Raw genomic sequence first — 26716 nt, 5'->3', positions numbered from 1 at the left:
GACACTATTATTTAAGAGCTGCTGTGCAGCCAAATTATGTACCAGTTATCAATGTAAAGCTGCTTTGACACAATCTGCATTGTAAAAAGCGCTATATAAATAAAGGTGACTTGACTTGACTATATTATAAGAAAATTATGACATGTTGGGTAAAGGGTAAATAATGACACATTTCCTCATTTATTCCTAATTGGAGATAAATGACCATTAATGCCCTTTATTAAGAACCATTTATGAATTTATGAAACAAAATAATTTATGAAACAAAAGCATTCTAACAGGTCTAGCACCCGGTTGGCACCCGTCACCCAAAACACAACCTACAGTGCCCTTAATTCACATAATCAGTGATCATTATTTAAATGATAGACATAATAGTGGGCTCTATTAAAGTATGTACACTGTGGGAGAATAAGAGTGTGATGGGAATCACACACATTTGTAGAACCTGGCCTGGGTTTGCCCTAAACTTGCCATGAAAAGCCAAAGAAAACTTCCCTAATCCCACCAAGGAAGAGGGCCATGAGGATCAGGCCTGGTCTGAAGGTTATTCTGAACACATTCAGCAAGTATTAGCATGGGGATTATAACTCGGCACGCTTCGCTGCACTTCTCGCCCAACCGAGTCTCATCTCTGGTTGGCCTGTGCATACAAAAAACCTGCTTGTTGTGGATATTAAGAGACAAACAGACCTAAAGCATGGCAGACAGACAGAAGCTGACTGTTATTTGGCCTCATGTGGTCTGAGGCAACACGTGCCAACATACTTGACAGGTGAGCCATCTGCTGTCATGTGACCAGTGATTTTTTTATCCGTCCTTCAGGCTTACAAGATCCTATCTTCATAGACAGTGACTTTTGAACCCCACCAGGTCACTGAGACATCTGTTGCGGTATCTAAATATATAGGGAATAAAAGTATAGTCCTACCCATGGCCACAGCTGTCATGACATACTCTCACATGTCTAATCATACAGAACTGAAAACCAACTACTGCATGAGTCTGAAATGAAGATATGAACAGTCCAGAAACTAACCAACTAAATCTAGAGCCCTAACAAGCAAAGCTTTGCAAGACCAGCATGATTCTATTACAGTTAAAAAAAGTCGACGGAAAACCAGCATTCCACACCATCATGTTATGTTTGCCGACTTGCATGTAAAAAGCTAAAAAATAAAAGCTCAAACATGCTCAGCAGTGAATTACAGTGCTGTATGTGTGTGTGTTTATAGAGAAGGACATATGACAGGGTTTAACCTGTATAAAGTCTGAATATTTCCAAGTTTAAATTAAATTTAAATTTGGAATGCTAAAATTTCAATGCAGTCTATGCGGTCTAAGATAAATTCTCTCAACTTTATGGACAAACGTTCTACTTGTAATAGAACGGTCCAAGTTATCTGGACTTGTTGTCAAAAATGTTTTCAAAACATTCATAGAGCGTTTTTCTCAAACATTTTTGTTCATGTAACATTCTTGTAACATTTTGTTCATGTAACATACTTAAATGTTGCCACTTACTATTTGTTTCAACAATGTTAGGAGAAGATGTTTCATAACTCAATGGGAACGTTAGCAAAACGTTCTTAAAACATAATTTTGTCAGCTGGGTGGTTATCAGTGAAGCCTTCTAACTAAAACATATTTGGCCATTTATGTATAATGGGATTAGTACTCACCCTGATACTTCATCACCTCCGACACTCGTTTGCATTGAAACTGTTGATTATCCAACTCACATCAGTTCACACCCTCAGTCATTGATCAGTCCATCTGATCACAGATACAGCTAACTAATACTCACTTACACATGCATGCGTGCTTACATACCACGCGTGTTTCGACTAGCTTAACAAAAACTTGTAAAAGTATGAAATTAAACAGCTTCGCATCAGCCGAACAACAGACTTTAAATGTTAGCGCTCTCCTATTCCTTCTTTGTAGGCTACTGTTGTGACACGCCAGCAGCGCGCGCGCGCGCGCACACACTCCTCAGTCGGATGGGAGAGGTTTACCGATGACTGATCACGCGCTCTTGCACGGATCTGTCCCACTAAAAACAGTTACTAGCCTAGATAGATAATTATTATGGCTAAATAATAACGTGCTATCCTTTTAAGTTTTACTGCATCCATGAAACACTAGAAATGCTATATATGTGTTGCAGATAATTTCACTATGTTGCTGTTTCACTGTAACATTATTTCTCATTAAAATTGTACATTTATATCAATCCTTAGAATGGGTCTTTTAATTTAACGTCATAAAAAGAAACGTTATTAGAATGCCCCCTTGCGCCGTTTTAGGAACCTCACTGCTTTTACCAATCACTCATTTTTAAGTGTTTAAAAATAACATAAACATTATTGTTTTGAGAGGTAAAGATAAGAGGTGAAAATAAGCCTCCAGTTTTGACACTGTAAATTTCTTAATAATAATTAGCTATTCTAAACTCGATCACGCATTTCATGGAAAATCCCTTTGGGCCAGTTGTTCAAAAGTAGGCTAATCTGATCGGATTTCGGCCATTGGATTGGATCAAATCTTGAAAATGGGTTGTTCAAAAGGAAAAAGGGATTCTGAAATCAGATCACGGAATCAAATCCTAGTTTTAATCTGGATCAAACCTTCATTTTGTGTTGTTCAAAACTTGTCAGTAGGATTTGGATAACTTTGATCCAAAAAAACAGGATTATCCTGATCCCAGCAGGGGGTAGGAATTTAAGGTGGTATTTTAAAAAAAATACAACATTTATATCATGTAATATACATACACATTTTTTTTTTTTTTTTTTTTTGCTCTTGATTAGTTTAACTGTTAAATAAATTAGAAGTAGACAGTAGTCTACATATTTAGACTTTCGGTTTCATATTTAGATTTTGGTGCCATAAAACAATCCCCAAACAGCTGTAAATATCCAACAAAAATATTATATTTAATTCAAAACCCATATTCTTTCTATCATCATGTCCCTTTAGGGGCTCCGTAGAGCACTGGAAATCCAGATTTGGCAATCTGGAAAAGTGTGTATCTGGATCACAGTGATCCAATCCAATTTTTCTTTGAAAAACCAGCACAAAAGTAAAATGGATTACCTGATCCTGGATAGCAAAACATGGGATTTCCAAATCCAGATCATTCTGATATAGATTAAATTTTTTGAACAACTGGCCCAATATGACATGAAGGGTAACATGGGGGAAGATGCACAGTAAATGTGCATTTACTTTTAAATGGTAACATATTGATATAAGTTTAGCATGTGTAGGATGATGATGCATCAGTCAATGTGTCATTATAGGAAATAAATAGAAACATTTGCTAATTTAGTTGTAAATGTAAAATTATTCAAAGATTCCATTTTACTCCACCCACTTCTAGAAGCACACCACCAACCAATGTTTAAAAAATAATACTAATATTAGGCTACTAATAATATAAATTACTACCTGCATGTAGCTCGTAAGAAAGGATAATAGCACTTAACTATATAATCTATTACAAATCAGTGGGTAATTGCGACTTTTTAATCAAACAATTCTGACTTTATTTTGAGATAACGTGTCGATTCAGCTGACAAAAACAGTTTGAGAATCCCTGTCCAATGGAGAGAAACTGGCGGACTGGCCTCCAGGTGGCGATCATAGACTGTGGTGGCGATACGCAGCATAATATTTGAAAGGAGAAAACCTCAACGTTTCGCACGTGTCAGTTGTGTTTATTTCCGTTTAAGTTACGTTTTTGCGTGAGGAGCTGATCCTAGGGTTATAAATGCCCCTTAAGAGAGCTGTGATTGTGCCGGGAAACGGAGCAGGGAATATTGAGCACTGCAACTGGTATGGATGGGCAAAAAAACGAATAAGCGAGGTATGATGAGTTCAACAAGAGAATAAAATCATAGAGACACATTTCAGCTGTTAAAATGAAATATTAGTTCATTTCAACTAACTTGGTCGAATATTAAAATATGGTGCATCATTTTTACAGATTCCAGAAGTGTTATGCACGCTGAAGAACATGCCGGATCCTGGTAGTTCAAATTCACATGATTACATTACATGAGATGTGATGCATATATTTCCGGTATAATATATTATATTTAACCTGACAGTAACTGCCAGAGAGAGCATCTGGCTGCCGTTCATGGAGAAGGATCTGAAATGTGATGAAGAAACTGTCATCATCGGACACAGTTCAGGAGCTGCTGCAGCCATGAGGTAATGAAACTCGATGATTCGTCAAAGCGATTCATCTATCCGATTCATTAGGACTAATTCATCTATGATCACACTGTTTGCCAGCAAATTAGCTATTTGCTTAATTATTTAATTAATCTATTAATGTATTTATTTACACTTCTTTTGTTTTCTTCCTAATAATTCGAGTCAAATAGAGTTCAGTGACTCGTCTTTTTTATCACATTTATCATGAGTGATTCATCATTCATTTACCTGAATTATCAATCTCTTAGCCAGCACATTTTTAAAACGAGTTGAAAAGTAAAATACTCATATTTATAACCCCAAACAACTGAATGCGTGATTAAAATTCCTGGTAACACTTTACAATGAGGTTCATTAGTTATCTATTAGTTAACATGAACTAATAATGAATTGCATTTCTACAGCATTTATTAGTCTTTGTTAATGTTAATTTCAACATTTACTAATACATTATTAAAATATTAACATTAGTTAATGCACTGTGAACTAACATAAACAAGCAATGAACAACTGTATTTTCATTAATGTTAATGAAGATCAGTAAATACAGTAACAAATGTAATGCTCATGGTTAGTTCATGTTAGTTAATACATTAACTAATGTTTAACTAATGAACCTTATTGTAAAGTGTTACCCACTTTCTAAACTACTTGTTTTAAACTGATTGCTTTCTTTTGGTGGGCTTCAGGTATGCAGAAACACACAAAGTTTTTGCCATTATTCTGGTAGGTGCGTACACATCAGATCTGGGAGATGAGAATGAACGTGAAAGTGGTGAGTTTGAATAAAAATCACTCATCATGTCATTCGTCATCAATGTGACTGTGTGCTGCTAATGTGCCTTCTCTTATTACTCTCAGGATATTTCAGCCGGCCATGGGAATGGGAAAAGATAAGAACAAACGTGAAGCACATACTTCAGTTTGGATCCACAGATGACCCTTTTCTGCCCTGGGAAGAGCAACAGGAAGTGGCTGATGGACTTAAGACAGATTTATATAAATATTCAGACCGCGGACATTTCCAGAACACAGCCTTCCCCGAGCTCATCAACGTAATAAAAAAGCTAAAAACCAACAGCTAAATACAATAACTGTACACTTCATCCTGTATTTAAAATACACTACTGACATGCTATAAGTCAGACCCACTGTCCTGCAACTTTTATTTTACATGCTTCAGCACACCTGCATGTAATTTTAAAGCAATCCCAAAGAGCTTGATTGGCTGATTCAGGTGTGTTTGATAAGGGTTGGAGCTGAACTCTACAGGATGTGGGTCCTGTGTTGAAGACCTCTGCTATAAGTTATTTTCTTAGGGGCTAAAATAAATCTTGTACCTTACAAGAAGAGAAGACAATTTATTGTGGCAGAATTTATAACGGTCCATTTTCTATTTTCAGTACAAGTATATCATAAAAATCCACAAGTTTTCTTTACAGTAGTATGTAGAAATCCAAACATCTGAAATAAAATGTAAACTAGGACAAAACATAGTAATCGAAACAAAATCAAAGAAGTAATGGCACTTGCAGCAGTTTTGTTTTCAAACAACATCCAACTCATACAGTTTAATACTAGTTACTCGTCTGTGCAAACATTTATTTCAGTTCAGGTTATTACAATTATAGTAACAAAGTCCACACATGAGGTTTTATTCCTCGTATGTATAGATAAAGTCCTACACAAAAGGCTACAATTCTGGTTCTAATCAGCTATAGCACCATTTGTCAAAGGTCAATATAAACATTTAATTTAATTAAAATATACACCTACTCTTACTTGGTTGAGGACCGGTATGTCTAATTAATTATTTTAATAGTGGACTGAAATAAAGCATTCATTTTTACTAAATCCAGTAATACTGACTTTAAGTAAACAGCTATATTTCTATAAATTTCACTCAAAAATAAAAATGATCATTTTCTCATCCACATGTTCCTAAATGTCTCCCTTGAAACAAGATGCTGTCACACAAAGCAACTGTACAGCTTCAGAAGACTTGGAACAGAACACACAAATTGTATGGACAACTTTTATGGTGCTTTTTTAGAGCTCAAAATGCAAAACTACATTTGTGTGTGTGTGTGTGTGTGTGTGTGTGTGTGTGTTACACAGGGTTTTAAACAACATGGGTGAGTAAATTATATTTTAATAAATAAATAAAAAACCTGCAACAAATGGAGGTCTCTCTCATAAAACTGCTGTCATGAGAATCATATATTGCTTATTCTATAAACCTGAGATTGGAAGTAAAGTGCACTTGTCAAAACCATACCATCATGTAGACCAGCCAAACTGCTCACAAGTAAACATTTTCTTTGCTCTATTGGAGAGGTCTTACTAGTTATTTTCAGAGACATATAGTTATGTTTTAAGAAAAGCAGTTATCTATAACCCATGAGGTTATAACATCACACATATTCATCAGAAATAGCCAATCAGCAACATTTCTTCAAGCAGCGAGTGTGATACTTCCAAGCCAAGCCAAAATGGCCATCTGAGCAGCTGTGTAGCATGTCATGCTTTAGAAACTACAAAGTCTTCTTTTTCCTTCTTGCTTTGGAGTAACCTCTTCCAAACCAGCCACCTTGAACTGCTGTACCTTCGCCTTGAGCCTGCACCTCTTGCGAAACGTCCTCCAGAGCAGCAGGTGGCACTATCTCTTTACGAGTGTGACTCTTCTGCTCTTGTGGACAGAGTGGTTTAGCCAAGCTGAAGATGGGGTCTTGTGATCTGTTGTTTATCAAAATTGCAACAATATTAATAAAACAGACAGCATCTTTAGATGAAAATATGTGTATGTATTACATTGGTCATTAAGCAATCATTAATAATAAAAATATTTCCTGTAGTTTAAACAGTAGAGCATGGCACTAGCAATGCCAAGATCATAGGTTTGATACCCAGGGAAGGCAAGAACTGATAAAATGTAAACTTTGAATCCAATGGATTAATTTAATCCTTTGGATTAAAGTGTCTGCCAAATGGAGAAATGTGAGGCTCGAGGCCGTTATATTATGAATATATTGTGCTGCACATTGTGCTTAACTGCCTTTAAACCCACTGGTGCCATTCGGTCATTTCTGACCGAAAAGTTAAGTTTTTTGATTTTTTAAAATGTTTTACCTAATCAGAATGGTACAAAACATTTTGGCACTTGCTATGTAACCACAAGAAATAATGGACATTCAAAAGGTTAAATGGTCCTGAAAAAAAAAAAGGTCACACTGGTGCTCATAACTGTCAAAAAAGAAAGCATTGGAAATTAATGGGAAACAAACTTCATCTACTGGAAGCATCTGGTAACAAAATCTTACTGAAAGCTAATTTTTTGAGATACTAATCTCATATTTGGAACAACTTGTTTTCACTGTTTTAGAGTAAGATATGTTTTGGAAAATGGAAAATCTATATTTCATATCAAATTTAAAAGTAGTATTTTTGTGCAGTTTTAATAATAATAAACTTTTTTTAGTTTCACTTTTTTTTCTTTTCTTTTTTTTTTTACTTCAGTGATAATCTGCCAAGTGTGTCCTTTAAAAAGAGACCAAACTGAAGCTCCAAAGCATTCCAGATTTACCACAGTTTAAGTCGAAAATTTAATTTTCAGGTCTATGCTCAAAAAGAGGTTAACAGGTAATAAATGGATCATAACTATTCCATAAATATAATTTATTATATAAAATCCCCTAAAAACACAAAATATTACATAAAAACATTATCAAAATAAAAGTACAGAACATTAATTTAATTGAAATAAAAAAACATATATGTATCAGTTATTTTTGACTGCCACACGAGGATTAATCTATAATATGTGATTTTCAGATTTTCTGAAATTCTCTTAAACGACTAAAAAACAAGAACGCAGATATTGACGATATTCACAATATAGCACAGCCTCATAAATTATTGCTTAGTTGCGTCAGATTAGCCAAAACCAGTCATTTCAATAGGAATCCATGCAATCTGGAATTTCACATGAGGGTGAATGATGTCCGCACGCACATTTGGATTTGCCATGTTGACAAACAGAAAGCTGCTTGTTTTGAAAGTGACATCGCTACACTACTGACTAGTGATGCACCGAAATAAATGTTACCAAAATTAAATGGGTTTACATGCTGCTGCTGAACTGAGGTGGCTACAGTGATCAATCACACCACATTAAAGAGCACCACAATTAATCTTTGAATTTCATTATAAAGTTTACAGAATTTGAAAGTGCAGACATTGTATAATTTCAAATATAACAAACAAAAAAAATATACTAAAAGATAATGTCATCAAAGATCAAATGTCATGAAGATCAACTTGAATTAAGAAATACTGATTTATAAATAATATTAAATCAATATTGTCAACCCATCTCTAGCATCCATACAGCTGACATGTTTACCTGTAGTGTATCCATGTTGTGTGAACAAAATAGACACTGACACAGTCAAAACATGCCATCAGAGAAGTGCTAATTAAATGTCAAATTAAAGGTAAGTGGATCTTACCTGTTGTAAACTGGAATTTCCAAACCCAGCTCTTCCATGAGAAGAGCCATCACAGCATCACACTTTCCATGAATTTTCAGAGTAGCCAAGTTATCTTTTGGTGTCCACTAAAATAAACAAGGAAAACACATTAGGCTGTTAAATCATGTCAAATGAAAGTCTCTTTTCAGTTCATGGAAAACAGACTAATCAAGAGATTATAAGCAGCTTTATGAAGGGAAATATTACCTGAAGATTTACAATGTACAGCTTTGGTCTTCTGTTGGCTGGTCTATTCATGCACCACAAGCAAGAGTATTTTTTTAACACCTGATGGACAAGCATATGATACACGAAACCAAGCTGCATTATTTAGTACAAAACACTGTCAAAAATGTTGCAACTCAAACTGCAATATGTGAAACTTAACATCTTATATTGCTGCTGCTTATAATGGTTATAAAAAGCCTACCCACCCCTGTTAAAATAGATGGTTTTTGTTATGTAAAAACAAAGATAATTTGATTTTCTTACAGCACTCAGTCTGTTTGGATAGGAGTCTATCAGCTTGGCACATCTTTGAAAAAACCTTCCAGATCTGCTAAATTGTGAGGGCATCTCCTATGCATGGTCCTCTTTAGGTTCATTTTCTATAGGATTCAGTTCTGGGCTCTGGCTGGACCGTTCAACATGAATGTTTTTTCAGCTAAAGCCATTGTTTTGTTGATTTGGATTTGTTTTGGATCATTGTCATGCTGAAAGGTGAAAGTTCTCAGCAGACAGCAGAATATTCGGTGCCAAAACTGACTGGTACTTGGAGCTAATCATGATACCCTTCTCTTTCACTAAAGCCCGGTTCCAGCTGAAGAAATGCAGGTCAAAGCGTGATGCTGCACCACCATGCTTTACCATGGCCTTGCTGGTCTTCTGCTGGTGTGCTGTTTTTTTTTTTTTTTTTTTTTTTTTTTTTTTTACAATTTTGGCCAAAATGTTTAATCTTGGTGTCATCAGACCATAACACATTTTTCCACATGGTTTTGGGAGACAGGATATATGTTTTTGGTAAGTTTACCCAGGATTGGATGTGTTTTTTGTTTGTTTTTTTTGTCAGAAAAAGTTTGCATCTAGCCACCCTGCATCATAGCCCAGACCGATGGAGAATACGGGAGATATTTGTCATGTAGGAAGCAACCAACTCTTTTAATGTTGCCTCTTGACAGCCTCCCTGACCAGTTTTCTCTTTGTCTTCTCATTAGCTTTAGAGGGATGCCCTGTTCTTCATAATGTGCCATACGTTCTCCACTTGTTCCATGGTACATCAAATGCCTTGTGAATTTTTTGTAGCCGTGACCTGAGCGATCAGAGTAACTTTAGCTATAGACAGGTATGGACTATTTCACATGAGCTTGATGATTAGTTAATTCTGAACACATCCACAAACCCAATTATAAAATGGTGTGCACACTTATGCAGTTAGGTTGTTTTAAGTTATGTTTTATTTTGTTTTAGTTTAGTTTTTTTGTAACTTTTTATCTTTTTTCTCTGAAATGTGTCACTTTGGTTTTCAATGGCATTGCATAGGTTGTAATTTTTACAAAAGTTCTGATATGATTTATCTTTGTTTCATTTTTTACAACACAAAATAGCTGTTTTAACAGGGGTGTAAATGTTTTATATCCACTGTACATAAATACTAAAATAACGCAAGGAAAAAATATCAAGCAATGCCTCCAAACAACATCATATTTTTTCCATGTGTGAGATCCATCAGCCTAAGATTCAAGCCATGCTGAATCAGTTAACCTGCACCAACCACATCCTCACCTTCAAACTAGAGCCCAAACAGAGGATCACGTCAGCCTGCTGTGCGGCCTCCGCTGCCCCCTTCCAGTTGAGCGGTTGCTCCAGAGTGCCACGTTCACCGAAATGCACTATGGTGTCTCTGAGCTCTGCTCTGCAATGAGGACACAGCCGGCCAGTCCCGTGTCTGTGCAGAGCCGTACGCTCGGTCACGTCAAACAAACGGATAAACTCTCGTGCTGGAGAGCAGGAAGCACACACCTGTGTGACAAATTAAAACAGACAGGAAAACTCAGTCTAGCATGGACCTTTACATCAGATTTAGAGATCTTTATGCTATCCTTTAAAATGGGTGAATCCAGAAAAATCTATATTTTAACTCAATTTATGACTGATTTAAAATGGTACAAATCTCATTGGCAGACCTCAATGAACATGTTTCCATGGAGTTCAGAGAGGGCGTGTCTGGGCAGACCGCTGCGCAGGTGAAGACCGTCACAGTTCTGTGAGACCACATGCTGAACCTGCAAAGATGAAAAATGTTTTTTAAGTCAAAATGTATTTGTATAATGCTTTTCATGATACACATTGTTTCCAAGCAGCTTCAAAGAAAATCATGATGTTAATGGTTAGACAACTTCCAATGTTTAAAATAATACTGGGTGGTGATAAAGTTTACATTCTTTGAAGATATAACAATCACGCAGCCAAGATTTATTATGTAGTACATCCTGCTTAATGTGAGTGTACGGTTTGTATCCAGGTATTCCGATGATTCACAGAAACTTTCCACATAAATCACGCATCGTCACTCACCATCTTAAATTTGTGTAGCATCCAGATGCACATGTGTGTGAGGGTGGGCTCAGCTCGACTCAGATCTGATGTACTGACGGATACAAAGACAGACAGATGTTAATATGTGACACCATAACAGCCATTAGAGGGGAAAAAAAAAACAGTAAAAAACAACAAAACAAAAAAAAAACAGTAGATAGGACTAAATGTAAATCCGTAGTTTAGACATGAAATACTGTAAAAGTGGATCCCACACCTCACAGAATGGCCCTTCTGCAGCTGAGTCCACACCCCATTTGGTCCCCGATAGTCTGGGATGGAGGCAGCCTGATGAACACATAAGAAAACAGAAACTTACAGATAACTAGTAAACTACATTTTAAACAGCACCAACACAGAGATGGACGATAAAATATTTACAACACATGATTTAATATTATTTTGTTGGTAATACTAAAATGAACAAAGCAGGGTTGCCAAATCTGTGCAACAATACTAGCTCAATCAAAAATAGCCCAATGCAATTTTCTCTGCCAGGTGGTGGGTCAGAGCTGAATTTGTACATAGAAACCTTTTAACCTGTGGGAAAAAAATAATCAAACTGTGGCAACAATTTAAAAGTCTCCTTTTATTTTAAAAGTAGCACTTTATTTGGCCATTGTGTTTCCTAAAGAATATGCCAGAGCGCCAGTTTCACACTCACTGCTTGTATCAAGTCAATTTTACTTGTATGATTTCAATTTAGAATACCATTAATGCAACACCAATTTTTTGGTGTTGTGACAAACCTAATTACTATTAGGTGACGACTATCATAATTACTGCCACAATTGATGTAACCGATATCACAGTTTAAGATTTTGGTGTCGTGCCTCCTCAGATGGATTTCGAATGCAAGAGAACAAACAAATATTTTTACATTTAATAATTAATTTCCAATTTTTGTAGGTACAAACTAAATAGTGCCCTAAAGTCATCACCTTTTGGTGGCAGAAAATATTACTTTGTCAACAACTTTTTCCCTTGAAACACCATGAAATCAACTTTTTTTTTTTTATCAAAACTTTCACTGTTTTCCATACATGAAAATGTGGGGATATCAATGTTGACAGTCAAGTTAATTTGCAATTTTGCCTGGCTCATTATAAAAATGTATATTATACCTGAATTTTAACCTGGCCCCCATGTATACTATAAAATTATACCACTGGACTATCATAACTCACAGTATTACAAAGAAATGCCAGAACGGTTACTGGTGCATGATACCTCTAAGCAGGCCCGAACACAGTGTAGTGCCCCCCACCCATATGTTAAAAAAAAACAAACAAATAAGCAATCCCAAGAAAGACTGTTGAAAGCAACCAGCAAAACACACACACTGAACTTTACAAGCATCTAAGCAACCATCTAAAAGAAAAAGTTGCACATGAACACTTACATATGTGTAACCATTTGAACTGTATTGTATGTTTTATACACAGAGAAAATTGCCTGCATTTGACCAGAATTACATTACAGAATCGTCAGCCACCGGACTAGATAGCACTGTGAATGTGTGGTTGTAAGTGCATGGGACACTACATAGGTCTACAATTTTGGTTTTAATAAGATTTTCCAAATAAATAGGCAAGAATAAACCTGGTGTCCTCCATGCAGTGGCATGCACAGACCTCCACGAGGGCAGGGGCGAAATCGCGTTCTGGGGGAGGAGAAATGGGAATGCGGGGGCACCGCGATGTAGAGACATGGGACGGATTTTTCAGTCCATCGCCCGCCCGCTGCTGCAGGATTCAGTCCTGTTCTTTTATGCAGCACTGTCTGCATAAAAACTCCGGCATTTTGAGTGTTGAGAGGATTCTAAAATAAACACCTGATTGTGTTGCGTCTCCACTGCGTGTCAGAAATCATTGCTCAACTCTGCAAACACAAGTTAAAAATAGAATCTTGCATATGCTTGTGACTGTAAATCGTTTTTATTTTATATTTGTTGTTCTTGTTGCTTTTTGCAATATATGAATAAAAATGTATTAGTTTTTAGATATTTTATAGAGAAAATGACAACAAACTCCCAAGCACAAGGGAGAAATGCAAAAGAATATTTAATAGAGCTAATAATAGGCTACTTTGATTACGTTTACGAGCACTGCAGTCTCAAAATCAGTCTTTTGTCTATCGGAATAATAGTGTCGCTGCGTTCAAATAGGCTACACCACTGTATCAGTGTCCAGTTTGCACATATAATTCATTTGAAGAAGACTTGATGAAATATGTGTGCATAACTACACCGTGCTGATTAATGTTTGGTGCAGGAGAATGTGCGAAATAAAAACTTTAAACACAGATACTTTATTCTGTATGAGCTATGATCCACGTGGCTAGTGTTGTTAACCCTCTGGAGTCTGAGGCTGATTTGGGGCTTGGAGAAGTTTTGACATGCCCTGACATTTGTGCTTTTTTCAGTTGTTCATAAACATATAAATGACAAAAGTGTCATTACACTGTATTCAGCACAAACTAGGCTACAATAATATGTGAGGAACATGTATGTACATGTTTGTATTTTTGAAGGAATAATGTTTATGCGTGGTTATTGAAAAAACAAAAAACTTAAGTCACTGAAATAAGGCCAAAAAAAGTATATTAAATCTGTGTTCACAAGACTTTTGGGTATTGGAGGTTGTAGACTAGTTTTTGCTTCAGAATTATGTAAAAAATTATGCTGCCTACTCCTTCATATAAAACAATATATTGATTTAGTTTTTGTAAGACACTTTTTGTCAAGAAACACAGTATGCGTGGAGGCGCGAATCTGCATGAATAATGGGCCATTTACACCTGAGAAGACAAAAGAATCACATAATAATGACCTGAAATGACTTGCATATTAATGAGGCCTTTCAGTCAGGTAGGCTGTGAAAAAAACCCTCTGTAATAATGTCTCAGCTCATCATAAACAGCAATACTGTGAAATATTATTACAATTTAAAATAATGGTATTCTATTATATTCTTTAAAATATAATGTATTTCTGTGATGCAAAGTGTCTGAACAATTATGTTACCTCTATGGCATTTCATATAGGCTTTTAGCTTAAAAGCATGCACATTTGGAGAAATATTAATGGATTCTTATATATTTATGTCAATTTTCTATACTGAGAACAATCACTCAAAACGGTCTACGTCAGCATATTCGACCATGCCCATACTTGGGCTGAAAGTACATGATTACGTCAGATTTTGTGACGTTGCTCCGACTCACCTTTAAAACCGGAAGACAGAAATCGCTCTGAAAAATGCAAAAATAACTATTTTTCACTTATGAATATCATTAATGAGTACCTTTAGTGTTTTCAATGATGTGCAGCCTATACATATCTGTTTACATCTCAAAAAAAGTGTTTTGGGGTTTCATGACCCTTTAAAGTTTAGTAGCAAAAACACTATAAAGGTGGGGAGCTTCATTTGTTTAAATGAACAGTTTTTTAAATATATAAATAAAACTCACTAAAAAACTCACTCTAAAATGAAGGAATATTTCAGATATGTACACAGGTTCCCAGGATATTTTAAAGGTTTGAAAACTTATCAAAATCATGTTCCGCCATAAATGCTATCATGAAGGCCTAATAATAAATAAAGTACCTCATGTAATGTGACTTACTTTAAATGAAATTAATGTAAAGTCATCATAAATTATTTTAAATTGCTGTTATGTATGAGGTGCTCTTTGAAATACTCTCAATCATTATATCATTCTTCTCCCATTATTACAGCAAAAGTGGGACATGCCAAACACAAAGACATTCTCAAACTTAAGCTGATGTTGTCATTTGTGTAAAGAATGCAAAATAGAAGAATTTTCCCTGGTGGTCTTAGACTTTTGGACCCCCTGTAGTTTGGAGGGAAACACATACAGTACTGATTCCGGCTCCGGTGTAGATGACCACGTGCTTGGCCTGCTGGACTGCCTCCGCCAGCTGCTTCACTTTAGTCTTCAAGTTCTCAGCCTCGTCAAAGACCTGCAGCCAGCACAATGACATTTACATGAACAGTGACAGTAAAAAAGATCATGCATACTTCCCTGCTGTACAACATGCAAAAAACAGCATTTCAAATGAGTAAGATGTCTGAACACACACTATTCATCAATCAGTAGGCAAACAAATCTGCATCTGCTGAGGTTCTTAATCTGAAATCTTCAACTGGTGAGCACTTTGCTCTATCCACTTTTATTAGCGGACGACAGGGAAAACAGTTTTGAGATGCAGCTCTGGGATCAGTATCTGTATGCTGATTCATCACTACCTCCTCTAGTTTTCTCTTCAGCAGGTGTCTGCGGCTCTGTCGTCTGCTCAGCTCCTGAACCGTGTCCTGGTGCGCCTGCAGCAGCGACCGCTCCTCCTGCGTCCGCTCTCCATCACACTTCTGGAGGATCTGGGAGATCTTCAACACAGACACACGCCTTCATCATTTATTTGATGTTTTCTTGTAGAAGGCACTATATGGATTCAGCTATTCTGTTAAGACAGACTCAAGGACCAGTGCCCAGTTACATATAAAGGGGTTTCTTTTCTTGCAATTGGTCATAGTCCTCTAACAGTGAAACATACCATATTTACAATAACGGTTACTAAGGCATAAATAACATGAGATCTCCTTCAAACACTGCAAGAAGCTTTCGGAATCTTTCTTTCATTTAGAATAATTTTCGTGGAACCATAACCATCAGTTTGGTCGAAACTACGGTTACCATGGATATGTTTGTAGGGGTTTTGACTGAACATTAGCCAGTTTTACCGGCTATACCGCTTTATTTGTGTTTCGCGTCGCTACCGTTTCTGCTCCTATGAATTCATTATAATTACATTATCTGTTCATAATAGAATATATCGTATTCATACCGTCTTCACGGTCTGTCGTTGTTTCTCTCTCTGGATTATTTTCGCCTTTTCTCGCTCTTTTCTTTCTGCTCGCGCAGAGGCGCCGCTGTTTGTTTGCACGTCCATGCTGAACATCACAATGACGTCACATCTCACGTCGCTATCGCGGGGTAAAACGAGACTTAGATCCGTCTAGTAAAATGTTACTGTATTCTACTTTATTAATTTTAATTAATTCATGTATTTATTCATTTATTTCACACACTGGCCAAACTAGCGTTTTAGTTGGATGGATCTGAAAAAGTCCTCTAAAACTCTTGTCACTGCGTCAAAAGTTCGCAGTCTAGTCCGGGCACAATTACCAGTAGGTGGCAGTAGTGCACTATTCAACCACTGCGAACCATTGTTAACATAAAGAAGAAGAAAGGACGCGTTTCCGCTTTCCTTAAGTCCATGCTGATTTGAAAAATAAAGAATTCAGTTTCTCTAATTCTGAATTTATTTTATTCATTTCACCATGTCTATTAAATTGAACGCTCTTTTCAGCGACTCATATGTAGATATAAGTCAGTACAGAGACCAGCATTTTAAGGTAAGTTGAAATGCAATAATGCTTGTAATTTTTGAGCATTGTTCTTTCCTTTTGATAAGGCTTAACCTTTTACAGTCTATGGGCTTAACATAAACATAACGCAGAACCGCATTAGTTGTACAAATAAATCAGTGCATCTGGATTTACAGTTCTTTCTTCTGTGACCAAAATAAAGCAATAATAATTTATTTAAGTTATAGTAATGTCACTCTTACTCAAAAAAAAAAAAAAAAAAACTCGGAAAAACATTGAGGTGAAGCAGCCCTTGGATAATTATCATATTTATTCAAATATAGTCGATATTTGATTGTTTAATGCATTGATACATACGGTTCCTTTAATAAACCTTCCTTTAATAATTTTTTTTCTTTTTTAATTTTTGGGTTTATACTCGTATAGTTTGGGATCATCGAAGATTTTTGTTGAAAGAAGATTCTTTTGCTCACCAAATCTTTATTTGATCAAAAGTGGTCAAAAACTGTTCAATGATCAATAATTTGTGATTATATTGTAAAATGTAACTCATTCCTGTGATCAAAGCTGAATTTTCAGCTTCGTCTTCAGTGTCACATGATCCTTAAGACATAATTCTAAAAAAAAAAAATTCTAAAAACACATTAGAACAGTAGTGTGTTCTATCCCAAACTTTAGGACAGTAGTGTATAAGACAGCAAATAGAGGCAGATTTCTACAGCAGTGCTCTTTACTCATGTTGCTCACTCAAAAAACTACTTCTACATTGTTGAAAATGAATTCGAACCCACAAGAAAACGGTCTTGATTGCAGGGTAACCGTTATGAGCAGGAGAAGCTCCTGAAGCAGAGCTCCACGCTGTACGTGGGAAACCTGTCCTTCTACACTACAGAGGAGCAGGTGCACGAGCTCTTCTCTAAGAGTGGAGATGTCAAGAGGATCATCATTGGCCTTGACAAAGTCAAGAAGACGGCATGTGGCTTCTGTTTTGTTGAGTATCCTTTTCACTCAGAACCAAGGGATGTGAAATGCTGTCATATTATGTTATCTTAACATGTGTGAGACTCTCTGTGAGTCTTAATCTTTTCCTCTGCCAGATTCTCAACTCTTTAAAGGGTTTTCCCCTCTCTCTTACAATTAAACTGGTCTATTTTGCTGCTGCAACCTTTAAAAGGGTTAGTTCACCCAAAAATGAAAATTGTCGTCATTTAGTCACCCTCATGTCGTTTCAACAACTTTAATTCATCTTCGAAACACTGTAAAGGTAGGGTAGGTGTTTTGCTTTAAAAATATTTTTTGTTATGCTCATTGAAAGTCTCTTTCCATCCCAATAGCAATCGCAAAGTTAAGTGATCTAAATGTATTTATATGTATTTATATTGTCTGTGGAAGGTGTAGGACCATAAAATGTTTGTCCAATGATATCCCTCTGTGTGAGGGATATGATAGGATGTCCTACCTGCCTGTCAGCGCATGCATTTTCATACTCATGCGCACCCTGTTCACGAGCACCACAACCAAAACAGCAGCCACGTTTTACAGTTCCTCCTAAACCAAAACAGTGAGTTTATGCTGCGTTCACACCATAACTAACTTAATTTGGAAGAGATGAAAACCTGTGACGTTATGCTCGGAGCAGTTTGTGACTTGAATTTATGCGTTTTAATGGCAACGCTATCAATGGCAAAATAAATCTGCAGCAGTCAGGTGGTGCAGGTCAGTGCTCATTAATATTGTAATGTTATGTGCTTTGAGTAGTGTTGTCAAAAGTAACGGTACTTTGGTACCAAGTAGGTACTGAAATTTTGAAAATGTGACAATACCAGCATTTCTGTAGTACTGGGAGTACCGAGTATCCGGGTATATTCGGTACCCACTGATAGGACTGTGCCAGTATTTTACGTGAATATGACAGGAGTGAACCACAAAGCTTTGTTTACAGAAGAAATAGGCTAATAGGTTAGCAATTAAATGTGACATCGCAGCCATGGAAACATTTTGTTTCATGCCGAATGAGCGAGGTACGCGAGTCCATACATTTAAGCTTTGTTGGCTTTGTATTCTGTTTTGCGAATCGCGATCTGGTCACCCGATTAGCAGAGAATTTAACAATATTGCATTAGTTATTCCACTAGACATGGAATCTCTGTTTCTTTTCCCAAATCTTCACTCACGCAGGGGTTTATAAACATTTCTTCCTTTGGTTCGCTCTTAAAGGGATAGTTCACCCAAAAATGAAAATTTGATGTTTATCTGCTTACCCCCAGGGCATCCAAGATGTAGGTGACTTTTTTTCTTCAGTCGAACGCAAATTATGATTTTTAACTGCAACCGCTGCCGTCTGTCAGTCAAATAATAGCAGTGGATAGGAACTTCAACTATAACAGTAAATAAAACTTGCTTAGACAAGTCCAAATTCGAAGTCCAGAACGTGTTTTTTGACCTCACTAGCAGGAAGCTGAACGGAGTTGGACATAGTGGTGTATTAGAGGTAAAAAATGATATAAATACTGTTCGGTTTCTCAAACAAACCGATCGTTTCGTGTCTTAGGACATTAATGTGTCGTCACGAGCCGCAGGGTTTAATTTGGACTTGTCTAAGCAAGTTTTATTTACTGTTATAGTTGAAGTTCCTATCCACTGCTATTATTTGACTGACAGACGGCAGCGGTTGCAGTTAAAAATCATAATTTGCGTTCGACTGAAGAAACAAATTCACCTACATCTTGGATGTACTGGGGGTAAGCAGATAAAAATCAAATTTTCATTTTTGGGTGAACTATCCCTTTAATTAGGCCTATTATATTTGTATTCTTTACTGTGGTAAAGTAGAAAAAACACCGTAGGACAGAAACCTTTTTGCTTGCACGTCAGTTTCTATATTAATCTTTATAAGGTGCATCAAGTTTATTTGTATAGTGCGTTTCACACACGCTGGTGATTTTTGTCTCGTTTTCTCTGGCAGTGCAAAATCAAACAGCCTAAATGTCTGAAGATAAAACTAGCTCTTCAGACCTTTTACAACAAGTGTCAGTTGCTTGTAACTTCAGGAGATAACATGAAGATATTATTAAAGAGAACCTACCTTTTAAGATATTTTTAGATTTGTGTCCCTCCTTTGGTGTTCTACCACTCTCGCTGCAAGGACATTATTTTATTATTGTTAATACAGGGTATCCGCGGGGCATTGAAGAGCATTAAAAGTCATTAAATGGATTTTGCGAAAATTAAGGCCTTAAATTGCTTTAAAAAGCATTACATTTTATTCCTACAGGCATTGAATTTTTTAGATAGATTTGAAGAAAAGTAGTACTACCAGTTTATTTTGAATATAGCTTTCATAATTAATAACTGATTTGCTGTCGCAAAATATGTACATTGGTGTGATACACACGCGGAACCAGTTTGATAATTGCCTCCGGCCAGTGCAAAATTACCGTAACGCCGTTTTTGATAGCGGGTTACCGGCTTGGACCTGGAGATGGAAGGCTGCATCAGTGTTGCCAACTTAACTTTTTTCCAAGAAAGCGCATTGTGACAAATATAGCGACTTGTTTAAAACTTATATATCTTCCGAGACCCCCGGTACTGCGGCACGAGCGCAAGATCTTGCTTTCCTGCCACAGGCACACCTCTCTCTGCGTCTGTTCTGTTCAGTGAGTGATTGAGAGGATCGGCGCATTCATTTGAGGATGTGTGCTCTGTCAGAGAACAAATAAAATAGATACTATTGGTTCTAACCTGAGTGATCATTTTACATGTACAGCCAAAATCACAGCAAATGTCTTTATCTTATGTGTATGGTGATTTTGTCAGACAACATCTCGATTACAAATCAAGATTATAACATGTCAGAGCTTGACACTAACGCTTCTCAGTTAGTCCGGGATAAGTGGATTTTTTTGAAGGGGCAAATGAAAGAATTTTACTTGCCCAGTCGGACAAGGAGCCTGATTAAATTGTAAATAAAAAAAAAAAAAAAAACATGGTAATCACCAAAACGTAAGAGTGACAGATTTGATTACATTTAGTTTAAGTGGCGATCGATAGTTGATAATAGGCTGTATAATGGACGGTTACAAGGTTGCTCACGCAGCCTTGTTTTCATTAGCCTACTGAATGACTCAGCATTTTGAATGAATCAGTTGAGTGAAGCTAGCATCCCAATGTGCATCCTATCCGCCCCAAAATGGTAGTGAATAATGAATCACATACTATTTAGGATGGATAGAATGCACATTGAAACGCAGGCAATGTCTCATTCATAAACAACTGCCTCATTCTTGAATGAATCAGCCATTGGAATGAATAGTTTGAATGAATGACTCAATGACTCGCTTATTAAGACGGTTACTTGCCGCCACCTACTGGTGGTTTAGTTTCATTTTTAAAAGTATCAACCCCCCCAAAAAACATTTCTTATTTGAATTTTCAAAAAAATATTTAAAACAATCCCATAACATTATTTAATGCAGTTGTCATTTTTTTTATTGTAAATGATTTAATTTCATTGTTAACAGCCCTTAGTGTCTTATTCTAATTGAATTTATTGAGAAAATTTAAGAATTTAAAAATAAAAGATGAATCATACATTTTACATGAATCATACAGGATTGGGTGGGGGGAAATTGCCCCTTGTAAAGGTAAAAAAAAATGCCTTCAGTGTAAATATCACAAATATGCAAATGCAGATTGTATGTCAAAGCTGGAATATTCTAAAAGGATATTGCTTCAGAATAAATTTATATTTACACCAAAAAATAAAATATAATAAAAAATTTTCCAGACAAGCAACTGTTTTACTATTATTAGACAAGTGAATGACCGTTTTACTTGTCCGAAGGACAAGCACGTGACACGGCTTAATGTCGAGCCCTGTATGTAGTCTTAATGGGCCGCATTTCAGACACCATTTCATATTGTCATAAAATATATAGATGAAACAATTGTATTGGGAATTTGGCTGTATTAAAATACATTATGTGAGCACAAAGAGGTAGCAGCAGAGAAGCAAACAAATGTAAAGGGCTGACGTGGCAAAATGCAAATGCAACTTAATGACATAATGAATATTCTAATTGCCGTATGACTTCATCTATTGACATTTAGCAACATATATATGGCATTACATTTTTTAAAAATTGGCATTAAAAAGGCATTAAAAAGCATTAAATTAGATTTGATGAAACCTGTAGAAACCCTGTAATATAATCTTATGAATTTATTATTTTATATGATTTACGTTAAATGGAGATTTATCCCTACTAAAGTATTCAAATGGTCATGATCCCAATTCGGTCTAGCCAGACGCTATTAAGCATCCAGTTTAACGCATTCCCTACAACTCTTGCTGCAAGGAAATATGTTATTTTATTATTTTAAATATATTCTTATGAATATATTTTATATGATTGACATTTTAGGGGGGGTTTATCCCAATTAAAACAGTCAAAAGACAGTGATCCCAGCTGGTTGGTTACTGACACTTCAGTCTAGCCAGCCACTATGAGCTGCAAGATTAACTAATTTCCTATACCATTCTCGCTGTAAGGAAAAACATTGTTTTAATATTATTAGTATATTCTTATGAATCTACTGATTCATGGGATCAACATTTTAGGGAGGTTTATCCTGGTTAAAGTGTTCCAATTGCCGTTACAGTTAAACCTGCTGTTCAACAGTGGCTGGACTGAGCGGCCAGCGAATGGCAGTACTTGAATCAGGATAAACTTCCCTAAACGTCAATCATATAAAGGAATATATTCATAAGGATATATTAATAATAATAATAAAACTGTGTTTTTCCTTGCAGTGAGAGTTAAATGGGAATGCTTTGAACTCTTTTCCACTCTCATTACACACAAGAGCGAGGCACCTAAGCCCTAATCGCTCCCCGGGCGCTACAGTAAAAATGGCTGCCAACTGCTCTGGGTGTGTGTTCACTGCTGTGTGTGTGTGTGTGCACTTGGAAGGGTGAATTGCAGAGCACAAATTATATATGCATTTTGAAAATGATGAAAAGTCTTATGGGTTTGGAATGAGGGTGAGTAAATAGCTGTTTTTACATGCTCGAATGATCAGTTTATAATGGGATTGATGGCTCAAGCAGACTGAAAAGCATTCATGTAAACTCCTCAATCGATCCAATTTAGCTCGATCTGAGGTAAATTTTTAATTGAATTCAAATGGATGGTGTAGATCTTAAATAATCTGATCAACAGGAACAATTAAGCATGTAAGTGCTTGAATCCGACTATTCTCTCAGTCCCATTCAAAATACTTTGCGCACATGTGCACTGTCATGATGCGTATGTTTACATACATTGTACATCATACAAACATGTCTGTTTATGACTAAATATTTACTCAATATTTGCTAAAATCTCTTATAAAATATTTCTTTTAGAAAAAAAAAATTATTGTGGTGTATTTCCCTGGTTCTGAATGTGCCGCTAGGCAGTGCACATGCGCTGAAGTTTTGTTTGGGATCCATGAAATGCACATGTAAACGAATAACATCAATGGAATCTCAATCTGAAATCGGATTAGATTCATTTGGATTGATGAAAATTAGTGCATGCAAATGATGAAAATTTTCATTTTGGGGTGAAGTAACCCTATGTAATTTAATTCTTTAAGATCAAAATCTTTGACCACTATCATGTTTCTTTTTCAGCAAAGACTTTTCCTTTCAAACTCTGAAACTGTGTCAATTCTTTAACTGCTGATATGAAGGTATTACACTCGTGCCGATGCTGAGAATGCCATGAGATTTATTAATGGTACGAGGCTGGATGACCGGATCATCCGAACGGACTGGGACGCAGGTTTTAAAGAGGGCCGACAGTACGGCCGGGGCAAGTCAGGTGGTCAGGTAAGTGAATAATGAAGAAATAAGTAACTATAATCACAATAATTATTGCTTTTATATTTCAGGAATATTGTTTCCTATGGAGCCCCTAAAGCAGGGGTGGGCAGACTCGGTCCTGGAGGGCCAATGTCCTGCAGAGTTTAGCTCCAACCCTAATCAAACACACCTGAACCAGCTAATCAGTTCATTCAGGATTACTAGAAGGCTAGAGACAGGTGAGTTTTATCAGGGTTGGACAGTGCAGGACAGTGGCCCTCCAGGACCGAGTTTGCCCACCCCTACCCTAAAGGGACATGGAGATGAGAAGAAAAAAATACATTTCTATGCTTTTTGCGTTCCCGAGATACTTTGCATTCGCTCACAAACCTTTTGAGGTTTCTCAAAACATTTGCAAGAGAACACAAAATCCATCACCCTGTCCCTTTAGGGTCTCCGTATGTTTCTATGCTAGTAACACAACACAAATCTAAAAACATATTCCTATAAAGTGATGGTCAGAAGCCTGAGACCATTTTCATGCTTCCATTCTGGATTTTTCAATTTCAGTAATTATTTTTCTATTCAGTTTAACATGAATTTAAATATTTCATTGGTTATGTCCCCCTTTTGGCCTCCACTGTAAATATAGCATTATTTTACATTTTATAGCATTATGTGATCCTGTTTTTAATGTGTGAATCTGTTACCAGCCAAAGTGTTTTTTCCATGCCGTATTTCTGTTTCCAGGTCAGAGATGAATACAGGCAGGACTATGACCCCGCCAGAGGGGGTTATGGGAAGCTGGTGCAGAAATCTTGAACATGCCTTTTGCCAGAATTTTTTTTAAAAGTTTGCATTTGCCTTTTCTGTGTTAAAAATAAATACGGAAAGGATTGTGACAGGACTGGAGGCTGTCAGAAATGTTAGTTTTTGGGATGTGCAGTAACAGATCGAGAATTTTGTGTGTGTAATGTACATATTAGATTAATGCTTTAGGAATGTCCATGCCAGAAATTCATCTTGTCTGGCATGAGTAGTTATTCTTTTTAAAAAAAAATAAAATAAAATAAAAAATAAATGCTGTTTTATAAACTGTGCCTTTTGTTAGTCTTTAGATGAAGCCAGCATCCACCTCATGCATAGTATTGTGATTCCCGGTGAATCTGGTCTGGTGACACATTAACTGCAGTTTTGCTAAAAAGCATTGGTCAGTACTGATGCCACTTTTTCAAAACTCTTCAGTCTGCATTACCAACATGAATCTTGGCCAAACAGTTAATCTCACCTCCAAAACTCACTCAGATGACTTGACTTCATATACAGACGTGGGGATTTTGAATGCTTTAGCTATTTTCTTACAGCCACTTTCTATTTTGTGAAGCTCAACAATCTTTTGTTGCACATCAAAAGTATATTCTTTGGTTTTACTCATTGTGATGAATGATTAAGGGAATTTGGCCTTTCATGTTTATACTCCTGTGGAACAGGAAGTCATGGCTGGACAACTTCATGTTCATGATCACCCTGGTGTGCTAACAAAAAATGTAAATATGATTGGGAATATACCTCAGAATATACTAATTGTGGCCAACGTGTTTTGGAGAAAAAACATTTCATAATGTGATACACTTTCAATTCTTTTCCTTCAATGAAAGGTTAGATTTTTGCTAATTTTATGAATTAAAGATCAAAAGGATAAACAATGCAGACTTATTTTTACAGTCATTTTGATCATATTTATCAAGGGTACCAACAATTTTGTCCACATCTGTATGTCTCAAAATAAGATTGTTCCACCATAACTCTGGCAACAATTCTCATCCAGAAAACATACATTGCATTCATAACACACTGACCTAAAAACAACAGAGCAGTACATAAATGATGAACTTTGAAATCTCTTGAAAGCTTGAATGATTTTTCACTTTACTTGTGAAAAATAGTTGATTAGTTGAAAAAAAAAAAAAAAAAGAAATTCCTGAAGCAATAATTACAAACAAACAAAACATCAAAAACATGTCTAGCGTAGTCATGTTCAGTATTGGAGTCCCAGCTCTGTGTGAAGTTTGTATGTTCTCGCCTTTGGACGTTGGTTTCCTCAGGGTTTCCCCCACAATCCAAACACATACAGGAACGGTATATTGGAGGTGTTTGTCTATAGGTTTGAGTGTAATTATGAATGCGTGCATGTGTTTCATCCCTGTGATGGACCGGCCATTTGTCCAGGGTGTTTTCCTGCCTATGACCCAAGATGCTGGGAAAGATTTCAGCCTCCCCACGACCCTGCAGGACAAGCGTTTTGGAAGATGTATTGGATGGATGGCTGTACAGTACTGTGAGGGTTCCAACTCTTCTTTCCCCACCAATGTGTCTTCTATGTTTCCAAACAAAATCATTATGAAGATTTATTAAAAGATGGCTGGAAACATTTACTACTGTAAGAGATGAAATTGTTCTTAGTTGTGTTTGGAGTAATTATTTAATTTCATTATAAATATTCTGCTAAGATTTTATATTTTAATATAATTTCTGCAGAGTTTACCATCATTCTGATGTGCTTTTATCAAAAAAATGTGCTGCAAATACATAGTGTATGAAAAAAGTTTTCAGGAATTTTGAAAAATGTGGTCACTGAATGCATTTTGCTTGAAAGCAATGAATGATTCAGTTTGGTCCACATTGACTTCTATTTTGCTGAATGTGTGAAGAGTTTTGAAAATGTGGTTTCAGTATTGACCGATGCTTGTTGTTAGCAACTGAAAAAACTGTAATACAAAATTGTGGTTATAAGGTATAAGTGGAACACAAAAAAGTGAACTTCCAGATTGTGTTGGTGCTACAATAATCAGCATTGATGTTAAAATTCATCACATTTTGTCCAATAATTACTGCACGCTTTGCATCAATCTCAATCATTACCATGAAGTAGTGCTGCACGGTTAATCGTTAAAAGATCTTGATTCAAACACCCACACGATCTTATTCCTAAATGACAATTCAGCAACATCTATTAAACATTTGACAAGTACAATCACAGAGAAAATTCAGATCTGCGTTCTGACCCAGAGAAAGCAGTTATGTATAGGTCATTATATGTCCATTAA

General features: G+C 36.3%; 4 protein-coding genes across 5 annotated transcripts in view; 2 read left to right on the top strand and 2 right to left on the bottom strand.

Annotated features, from left to right (window-relative positions):
- Positions 1-2036, bottom strand: part of arhgef3 (Rho guanine nucleotide exchange factor (GEF) 3) — a 162871-nt gene extending 160835 nt beyond the window's left edge. Inside the window, exon 1 of one of the 2 annotated variants that reach the window (XM_048176146.1) lies at positions 1683-2036. In XM_048176146.1, coding sequence (XP_048032103.1) covers positions 1683-1717 — 35 coding nt within the window. In that variant the 5' untranslated portion in view covers positions 1718-2036. The remainder of the gene's footprint in view (positions 1-1682) is intronic. The other variant, XM_048176137.1, reaches the window with a different exon arrangement.
- A 1618-nt stretch (positions 2037-3654) lies between these two features.
- On the top strand, positions 3655-5374 carry rbbp9 (retinoblastoma binding protein 9). Its single transcript, XM_048176219.1, has 5 exons — positions 3655-3871; positions 3992-4034; positions 4116-4221; positions 4917-5002; positions 5089-5374. The coding sequence occupies exons 1-5, from the start codon at positions 3776-3778 to the stop codon at positions 5310-5312; spliced, it is 555 nt and encodes a 184-aa protein (XP_048032176.1). The 5' UTR covers positions 3655-3775; the 3' UTR covers positions 5313-5374.
- A 194-nt stretch (positions 5375-5568) lies between these two features.
- Positions 5569-16483, bottom strand: sirt7 (sirtuin 7). Its single transcript, XM_048176196.1, has 10 exons — positions 16219-16483; positions 15623-15760; positions 15232-15336; positions 11569-11639; positions 11331-11403; positions 10940-11038; positions 10539-10775; positions 8964-9044; positions 8736-8842; positions 5569-6963 (listed from the first exon to the last, which is right to left on the bottom strand). Exons 1-10 carry the CDS (start codon positions 16330-16332, stop codon positions 6762-6764), a joined length of 1227 nt encoding a protein of 408 aa, XP_048032153.1. The 5' UTR covers positions 16333-16483; the 3' UTR covers positions 5569-6761.
- Positions 16484-16579: 96 nt separating this feature from the next.
- On the top strand, positions 16580-24704 carry ncbp2 (nuclear cap binding protein subunit 2). The gene is made up of 4 exons (XM_048176233.1): positions 16580-16789; positions 17576-17757; positions 23498-23636; positions 24360-24704. The coding sequence occupies exons 1-4, from the start codon at positions 16715-16717 to the stop codon at positions 24429-24431; spliced, it is 468 nt and encodes a 155-aa protein (XP_048032190.1). The 5' UTR covers positions 16580-16714; the 3' UTR covers positions 24432-24704.
- The last annotated feature ends 2012 nt before the right edge of the window (positions 24705-26716 follow it).

The sequence above is a fragment of the Megalobrama amblycephala genome, linkage group LG2, assembly GCF_018812025.1.
Source record: "Megalobrama amblycephala isolate DHTTF-2021 linkage group LG2, ASM1881202v1, whole genome shotgun sequence".
NCBI classification, from domain to species: Eukaryota; Metazoa; Chordata; class Actinopteri; order Cypriniformes; family Xenocyprididae; genus Megalobrama; species Megalobrama amblycephala.
This window is presented reverse-complemented; position numbering and strand designations above follow the sequence as displayed.